The following is a 9593-nucleotide window of genomic DNA, read 5'->3' on the forward strand; positions in this document are numbered from 1 at the left end:
CCCTGGCTCCGCCCCTGCTTGAAAGGGATCTTTTACTAGGTTTACTTTTCAAATTTGGGGGCATAGAGAGGGACCCTCTTTTAACCTGTCTCTTAACCTGCCATACTTTAACCACCACAGCCAAGAGAGGGCTGTATGTGCTGCTGTGTTGAGCATGAATCCCTTGTATTTAACGGGTGTTTGTGCAGAGCTGACAGCATTGTTTTAACTATTCACATATGTCTCTTTCTTTATGTTTTTCATACCGTAATCAGTCTTTTGTTGTGTTGTTTGTGTTGTTTGTTTAGTAGTATGAACATGTTTATTTATGTGATGGTAATGGTTGTGGATGCCCGTGTGTGTAGGAGTCAGAGACAAGGGGAGATTCACTTGGAGTTAAAGGAGACAAAGGAGATGTGGGAGCAACTGGAGAGCCTGGAACACCTGGTAAGAACTGGACTTTTAAGTTCTCTCTAAAGCTCCTGCAAGGAGTTTGTAGCTGGTGATGAAACAGACTGAAATTCATACAGATGCCTTTCTTTGAGATACATAAGCAGACCAAACCATCACTGACAAGACTGAGTGTTTTAACCACCGTGAAGGGGGAGGTGTCAGACTAGACAATTCACACAATGCTGAAAAAAGAGACTTTTTTAATTTTCCCACTGAGTGATACATCTGAAGGTTAAAAGACAAAGAGGCTAAGTTACATGTCAGATAACATCACCTAGACATGAACAGGGCAATAACAGCAGCAGTATAAGATGTACTGCTTTGTCCACAGGGGCGCCAAAATCCACTCAAACTGAAATTCCTCACAGGAGCTTTAAAGTGTTTATTATTGTTACATGAGTTCAGGATCTTTTATGATTTGTGTTGTGCAATATTTTCCTCAGGTTCTGGGTTTCCTGATGGAATTGTGGTGAGTCCTGTTTCACCATACTCTAACATAATAATTATTATTTTATATGGAGTTTAAAAAGCTGCAGGGAGGTAAGAGCAAGAAGAAGTGAAAAGGAAGATAAAAAGGTTATGACCGCCATCAAATAAAAGAAAGAAAACAATGTTAGTCATGCCTATTTCTTATTTTTTTGTTTTTATAGTTGATGTTATTGTTGTTGTTATTATATTTTTATTTTTATTTTTATTTCTCTGCCTTATTCTTATGCCTTTGTACAAAGAGAGCACAGTTTACCAAAGACAAATTCTTTGTGTGTTCAGGCATACCTGGCCAATAAAGCTGATTCTGATTCTGATTCTGAAGAATAAAAACAACAAAAGAAAAGGATTAAAACAATCAAAAGATCAACAATGTAAAATTATAAAATCCTGGCAATGATACTACCTGAAAAATGATAAAAACATCTGGATTAAAATACACTCAGGTGACATCTCCTGTAAAAACACATTGATAAAAATGTGTTTTTAACAGAGATTTAAAAGATAAAGAACACACACAGGCGTCTTAGGTGTTCATGTCATGGTGAAGGTACACTAATCAAGTCTTTCTATGATTAATGCATCAAAAAAATCTGTTTAAGTGAAAAGAAACACAAGCAAACAAACGCACAGAAGAAGTCAGATTCAGCAGTTTTCTTTGAGGTCAGTTTAGTGTCTCTGAGCGTATCGCACTCAAACACCACTGACTTCAATTTACTCTCACCATTTTCATCGATCTCATATTTAGCAACTTTTTTCAGCCACGTCACCATGTATTATCTGCCCAGACAGACGGGGTAAGAAATTATCTAGTCTACATAGTGGAGCATTCAGCGGCTAGAGGGCCAGATGTTTTCCTCAGGACTTTTTATCCACCCCGCAAATCAGTTTAAAAAACTCATATGATCTTGAACTGTATTCCTCAGATCATCTGTGCTTCTTATGACAGAACTTAGAGGATGAAATGATCAATGAAAAACTATAGGCTTAATGTATTTATTTCTCATTTAGTCTTACTGACATGGAGTTTAAGTTTGTTTCTTTTATCTGTGGATGTCTCAGGGGGCGAGAGGTGATCAGGGATACCTAGGTCAGAAAGGAGAAAAGGGAGACGGTGGTCTGCCTGGTCCTCCAGGACTGCCCGGGAGGTCAGGACTTGTGGTGAGTGTTACTACTACAGGTACCTTTCCTACACCTGGTATTCATTCAGGTATCAGGATGACTTGTTGCTTGTTGTTACAGCGGATCCCTAACTTCTCTGCTGTGGAAACCAGAGAGTGAAAAGCTGGAATCAGGATTTACCTGAGTTTGTTTTTATGTTCCTCTAGGGTCCAAAAGGTGAGTCCATTGTGGGTCCTCCAGGCCCTGCTGGTGATCAGGGTCAATCTGGAACCCCTGGCTTTGGACGACCTGGCCCTCGAGGACCACCTGGCCCTGCTGGTCCCCCGGGACCCGTATCTGCACATGGATCAGGTATGTGCATAAAGACCAGCCTAAACAACCTAAGTCACAGACCTTTGTGTGTCACTGCATGATTCATTTGTTAAATCTCTGATGTGTCATCCTCAGGTGCCAATGTTCCCGGCCCTCCTGGTCCTCCTGGCCCACCAGGACCCCCAGGATACGCTAACCCGGTGAGAAACCTGCAACTGAGCAAGACACTTTTTCCCCAGTCTGCTGTATTTTCCTGCACTCTACTAGATATATACTCAATGTACTGATATAGTAACCAGTTTATAGACTCACATAGTCATAGCCTTTCAGAGTGTCCTGAAGGCCCCACACTGATGCTGTTCTGTTGTTCATTCAGGTGTCCACCTACAAGACCATCCATGCTATGAGCAGAGAGACTCACCGTGCTGCAGAGGGGACGATGGCCTTCGTGTCAGAGCGAGGAGGAGAGTTGTACATCAGAGCACGCAACGGCTGGCGAAAGATACCGGTGTGTTTTTGGTGCTGACAGGTTCCAATCACCATACCTGTTTGATAAACGAGAAAGGTTATGATTCAAGAGTTGCAAACAGCACATTTCTCAGTCGTGCTTACCTGGTATTTAACAAAGTAAACTGAAACGAAGCAGATTAAACTTGATGAAGTCAACGTGGATTGTGGCTTTAAGACTGATCGTTATATTTGCCTCTCTTTCAGCTTGGAGAGTTGGTCAACCATGGGCCTCAGTCCTCAGCGGCCTCTCAGGCCCTCAGTAGGCCTGGAGAATGGAGCAGACCACAGAGGGCTCACAGTCAGGTGCGTGCACACACAAACACACACACTATACATGCATTTACAATATATCATTTATAAGGTGTCATAGGTCTATAAATGTAGCCTCTTGTTTCAAAAAGGAGTGACTGCCTTCTTGCTATTTTTACTAATGGACAGCAGGGGGCGACTCAACTGGTTTCAAAATTACCTTTAATTGTATTGAAGTCTCCTGGAAGTGGTTTAAGTGGGCACCTCATGTACAGAGGCTACAGTCTTCATTGCAGTGGTCACTGGGGGCACTCCCAGCCATGGCCATTTACTGCATGTCTTCCCCATGATTATGATTAGGGTAAGGATGGGTTAGGGTCAGGGTTAGGGTTATGATTAGGGTTAGGGTTAGGATTAGGGTTAGGGTTATGATTAGGATTAGGGTTAGGGGTATGATTAGGATTAGGGTTATGATTAGGGTAAGGGTTAGGATTAGGGTTAGGGTTTAGGGTTAGGGTTATGATTAGGGTTAGGGTTAGGGTTTAGGGTTAGGGTTAGGATTGGGGTTAGGTTTAGGGTTAGGGTTTAGGGTTAGGGTTATGATTAGGGTTAGAGTTAGGGTTTAGGGTTAGGGTTATGATTGGGGTTAGGTTTAGGGTTAGGGTTATGATTGGGGTTAGGTTTAGGGTTAGGGTTTAGGGTAAGGGTTATGATTAGGGTTAGGGTAAGGGTTAGGGTTATAGTTAGGGTTAGGGTAAGGGTTAGGGTTATAATTAGGGTTAGGGTAAGGGTTATAATTAGGGTTAGGGTAAGGGTAAGGGTTATAATTAGGGTTAGGGTTAGGGTTAGGGTTATAATTAGGGTTAGGGTAAGGGTTATAATTAGGATTAGGGTTTTGATTAGGGTAAGGGTTAGGGTTAGGGTTAGGGCTAGGGTTTGGGTTAGGTTTAGGTGTTCAAACTGAAGAAGGGATTCACCTAATTCACATTTTTGTGTTGGATAGGAGCTTCAAGACAGCAGTCGAGGATATCAGCCCAGCTACAATGTACTACCACAGACCTTCAACGCTGTGCCTGGGGTGAGTGTAACATACATTTACAGCATATACACAGAGAGATGCACACATGAATGCAGAAATTCAGCTGGTGATAATCAGATAGAAGAAAGCAGATAGATCTTTTTTTCCTTAATAAGGAGATTTGTTGTCACCGTCTGTACAAGAATACATGTATAAACACAATAAACAATAAACATTCACCCAGCCTCACAACAATGGTGCACCTCATCCCACATAATATTTTCAGTCTCAGGCAGGGAACAGTAGCATGACTGATACCAAATCTGTCATGAGTCCTGTTTGTTGTTTAGACCCCTGTAAACCTTCTCCTCACCTCTGTGTTTGTTTCTAACCTAGCTCCATCTGGTGGCCCTGAACGCCCCGCTGAGAGGAGACATGCGTGGTATCCGGGGTGCAGACTTCCAGTGCTACCAACAGGCTCGCTCCATGGGCCTGACAGCCACGTACAGGGCCTTCCTGTCCTCACACCTCCAGGACCTGGCAACCATCGTGAGGAAGGCCGACCGCACCGACATGCCCGTGGTTAATCTGAGGGTGAGGACGGACTTCAGATTTATATTTACGCTTTCATTTAGAGCAACACAGATTCATGGGACTGAATCAGGTTATGATGTGATTAACTCCTCTCATCTCCTTTCCTTTCCTCTCCTCTTCTGTCCTCTCCTCTTGCTTCATCTCCTCTCCTCTCCTCTCCTCTCCTCTCCTCTCCTCTCCTCTCCTCTCCTCTCCTCTCCTCTCCTCTCCTCTCCTCTCCTCTTGGCTCCTCTCGTCTCTTCTCCTCTCCTCTCCTCTATCCTCTCCTCTTGTCCCCTCTTGGCTCGTCTCCTATCATCTTGTCTCCCCTCCTCTTGTCTCCTCTCCTCTCTCGTCTCATCTCATCTTGATTCCTCTTTCCTATTGTCTCCTCTCATCTTGTCTCGTCCCATCTAATCTCGTCTCATCTCCTCTCTCGTCTTGTCCCATCTTGTATCCTCTCATCTTGTCCCATCCCATCCCATCTCCTCTCGCCTCTTCTCCTCTCTCGTCTCATCTAATCTTGTCTCCTCTCTCCTCTTGTCTCCTCTCATCTTGTCCCATCCCGTCCCATCTCCTCTTGCCTCATCTCCTCTCTCGTCTCATCTTGTCTCCTCTTGTCTCCTCTCATCTTGTCTCGTCATGTCCCGTCTCTTCTTGCCTCATCTCCTCTCTCATCTCGTCTCTCCTCTCCTCTCCTCTCCGCTCCTCTCCGCTCCTCTCCTCTCCTCTCCTCTCCTCTCCTCTCCTCTCCTCTCCTCTCCTCTCCTCTCCTCTCCTCTCCTCTCCTCTCCTCTCCTCTCCTCCCTCATCTCATCTCGTCTCGTCTCTCCTCTCTCCTCTTGTCTCCTCTCCTCTTGTCTCCTCTCAGGGTGAAGTGATGTTCAGCAGCTGGATGTCCATCTTCTCTGGGAATGGAGGGACATTTAACCCATCCATACCCGTCTACTCCTTTGATGGACGCAACGTGATGACTGACTCAACGTGGTGAGGGACTGTGTGTGTGTGTGTGTGTGTGTGTGTGTGTGTGTGTGTGTGTGTGTGTGTGTGTGTGTGTGTGTGTGTGTGTGGAGGATATGAGAGCCAAACAATTGAATGTAGCTCCCTCCAGTTCTTTAACTCATGTTGATAAAACAAACAAAGGCTTGATTCGGCTTCTAGTTTCAGGTCTTTGCAGACCTCCAAACACCTCAAGTCTCCAGATTAGAGTTTCAGTTTGCTGACCTGATAGTAATCTGACTCACTATGTGTCCCTCCTCTCCTCCCCTACAGGCCAGAGAAGTTGGTTTGGCACGGCTCCAGCACCGTGGGAATCCGTCTGACCACCAACTACTGCGAGGCGTGGAGGACGGGTGACATGGCGGTGACGGGACAAGCTGCCATGCTGCAGACAGGACGACTGCTGGGACAACACACCCGCTCCTGCTCCAACCACTACATAGTGCTGTGTATAGAGAACACATATGTGGGAAACACACATCAAAAGAGGACCTGAGGAGGCGGAGGAAACACACACACACATGCTTACACACACACACGTAAATGCACGTGCAGGCATACTGAAAGATGCTAACACAGTACATCCAACATGAAATGAGAGAAACACGCAGGCACATACACACATTCTGATCACATCACTGCAAAGAAGCAACATTAAAGTTCACAGACAAGAGGCACTTGTGTTCAAACATGCAGGACAGACACACACACACATTTGCATGCAGGGGCAAACACCTACAGTCGAGCACAGAACAATAAACAGCACACACATTGAGTTCATCTTTAGTACCAATTTATAATCCATCATGACCAATCCGTCCCAGTCTAGATTATTTATTCTCACAATGTTGCAGCACAGAGAATCATAAAACAGGACAGTGTGTGTCTTTGAAGTTAAATGCATTTAAGTCAAAAGAACTCCACAGACCACGTCAGGCGTGTGTGTCCCTCACTGTAAAGATTTGATCTTGCTTTTAGGGTTTAGATGTAAGATTGTTGTAGCTCCATGCAGTCTTTGGTTCTGATCCATTTCCCTCCATATTCAATGTTACGTTACTTTTACATGGGGGATATGTAACAAGATGGCTTTAGCAATCCAACATAGAACAAAATATGAGATATAATGTCAACTTGATGTCCCCTGCAATGGATTGAACACCTCATTTCAGACACAGATGTGAACTCTTGGCTCACTTCAGCCAAGTTGTATGTCATTTTCAATAGTAACAGTGGGAATTGGCTTCAATGTAAAATACATGGGCTAAAAACATTGGGATACATTAATTCTCCTCACAATGGTAAGAACATATTGTGTCTTTATTAGTATCATAATGTGTTCTTATGATTTTTAAATCTTGTGTTTTCTGGAACAGAAGTTTGCATAAGCAGAGTCCATTCACAAATGTAAGGCTGACTAATTAACATGACAGTATTGTAGTTGAGAGTGAGGCTGTATTTATTCTGCAGAGGAACTTACAAAGAGGGAGAAGGAGATCATTTATCTTCAGCAGCTTTTCTTTACTGTTTGTAATTATGATCAAACCCAACAGGAAGTCTTAAATCAACAGTATGTTACTGTAATATTGTCCAGTGTGTTTTCTCTGTCTTATCTCCACTGGATACTAAAAAAGACCTTCATCTGCAAAAACAGTCACTTGAGCAACTATGTTGTTTTCCATGAAGAGGCTCAATTATTTTCTTAAACAGCTTTTGATTGTAGTTTTATCAAATGTTAGTGACACAGGAGGAACAACTGTCTCTGCAGGGACTACTTAAAGCAGCAGATCAATACACATTTTGTGCTCCACTTAGTTTCAATTCAGCAGAAGGATAATGTGTGTGTATGACTGTAGGACCACATTATCCAGGGCATCAGGGTAGCTAGAAAATATATGTGACTACCTGAACACACCCACGACTGTTAGAGGTTTATATTTTCTAGCTCTTCCCCAGTCTGGTCAAAACTGAATTTCTACCAGTCCAGTTGCCTTACGGATCAAGCTTTGAATCAGAGTAGGTCCTTCATGTAACTTTTACATTTTTCAGACAACAGAAAAGCAGAGAGGAATAAAACATATCACCCTTCCATACGTAGACTACATGATTGTTGTTAGTAGGCTATTCAAGTTCTGGTTTTGGTCCATGAATGTGATTTGTTAAAAAAAGAAAAAGAGGACATCACCAGATTCAATATTTTAACACAACATGTGCACACGTGACACATGTCTGTCATCAAACTTTGACCCCAACACTCAATGTCCATTCTCTCTGTCACACTGTTAATGTAACACACTGTATGTAAATGACTTCCTGCTCGCAAAGTCGGCCAATCACAGCATCACCTTTTTTCACTGGCAGTTGATAATCCTCCAAAAAATGTCAGTATTAAACCAAAAGGACATTTGATCAGGTCTTCCCTCTAAATTTTGAATCTACAGAAAACAAATATTCCAGGGATTAGTAATAAGTAAGGGTGCTTGAGGAAGTGCAAACTAATATTGAAGGTTTCCTCTGCTGAAGACTTGACTTAATACTTTGATTTCTCTGTGGTGCATTATTTGTCAGTTTATTGCAATCATTATTCACATCCCATAATCCAGTATGCAAATGATTGCCCTACATGAAAAGTCCACATCAGGATCATTTAGGAATGTTTTCTGCAGCATGCAGAACTAATCACAACATTCACATCAGAGCTCTAGCTTTAGCATTAGCGTTGAAATCAGAGTGTGATTATCATTAATTTATACAGTAGCAGGACGTAGTTTAAACATAGTGAGTTCACTTGCAGATTTTGATGAAGTTGAGATGTGTATAAATTTATATGTGTGTTGTTATTGTCTTAATGTTGTTTTTTTTACTCTGTAGAGGTAGCTTTTGTATGTCACACACTAAATGACTGATATATTTTCCTCTCACTGAAGTTGAACTGAGTTGTAGTTCTGTTATCCTGCTTGTAAAGATGATACAGGCCGGACCGAAGGCACACAGTGTTTGAAGTATTCTGATTTTCAATGTAAGATTTCCTGGTGTCATATTAAGATGTTCAAATGAAACTTGAGCTTCTGGGGGAAAACAAATGTTTGTACTGACTGACTGGTGCTCACTGAATAAATGTCTTTTGTGTGTTTTTTTTAACTAGCGGCATCTCTTTCAATTTCCTATATTGTGTGTCCATCAAGCCCCATCTTTAATTGAAAACAGTGCAAAGACAATGTTGTGGATCTAAACATGATCTGCTGTAAAGATACAGTATCTCACAAAAGTGAGTACACCCGTCACATTTCTTCTAAAGATGATGCACAAGAAAGTCCGCAAACAATCTGCTAAAGACAAGCAGATTAAGGACATGGATTACTGGAACCATGTCTTGTGGTCTGATGAGACCAAGATAAACTTATTTGGTTCAGAAGGTGTCAAGTGTGTGTGGGGGCAACCAGGTGAGGAGCACAAAGACAAGTGTGTCTTGCCTACAGTCAAGCATGGTGGTGGGAGTGTCATGGTCTGGGTCTGCATGGGTCCTGCCGGCACTGGGGAGCTACAGTTCATTGAGGGAACCATGAATGCCAACATTTACTGTGACATAATGAAGCAGAGCATGATCCCATCCCTTCAGAAACTGGGCTGCAGGACAGTATTCCAACATGATAACGACCCCAAACACACCTCTAAGATGGTCACTGCCTTGCTAAAGAGGCTGAGGGTGAAGGTGATGGAGTGGCCAAGCATGTCTCCAGACCTAAACCCTATTGAGCATCTGTGGGGCATCCTCAAATAGAAGGTGGAGGAACATCCACCAGCTCCGTGATGTGGTCATGGAGGAGTGGAAGAGGACTCCAGTGGCAACCTGTGTAGCTCTGGTGAACTCCATGCCCAAGAGGGTTAAGGCAGT

The 9593-nt window shown here is 43.1% G+C and overlaps 1 protein-coding gene across 6 annotated transcripts in view; it reads left to right on the forward strand.

Annotated features, from left to right (window-relative positions):
- Positions 1 to 8839, forward strand: part of col15a1b (collagen, type XV, alpha 1b) — a 62754-nt gene extending 53915 nt beyond the window's left edge. For all 6 annotated transcript variants that reach the window (XM_034703547.1, XM_034703546.1, XM_034703542.1 and 3 more), the window contains 11 exons: positions 345 to 426; positions 876 to 901; positions 1981 to 2079; positions 2247 to 2391; positions 2488 to 2552; positions 2729 to 2860; positions 3067 to 3165; positions 4115 to 4189; positions 4526 to 4723; positions 5574 to 5689; positions 5975 to 8839. In XM_034703547.1, coding sequence (XP_034559438.1) covers positions 345 to 426; positions 876 to 901; positions 1981 to 2079; positions 2247 to 2391; positions 2488 to 2552; positions 2729 to 2860; positions 3067 to 3165; positions 4115 to 4189; positions 4526 to 4723; positions 5574 to 5689; positions 5975 to 6197 — 1260 coding nt within the window. In that variant the 3' untranslated portion in view covers positions 6198 to 8839. The remainder of the gene's footprint in view (positions 1 to 344; positions 427 to 875; positions 902 to 1980; positions 2080 to 2246; positions 2392 to 2487; positions 2553 to 2728; positions 2861 to 3066; positions 3166 to 4114; positions 4190 to 4525; positions 4724 to 5573; positions 5690 to 5974) is intronic.
- The last annotated feature ends 754 nt before the right edge of the window (positions 8840 to 9593 follow it).

Source organism: Notolabrus celidotus, chromosome 15, assembly GCF_009762535.1.
Source record: "Notolabrus celidotus isolate fNotCel1 chromosome 15, fNotCel1.pri, whole genome shotgun sequence".
Classification (NCBI taxonomy): domain Eukaryota; kingdom Metazoa; phylum Chordata; class Actinopteri; order Labriformes; family Labridae; genus Notolabrus; species Notolabrus celidotus.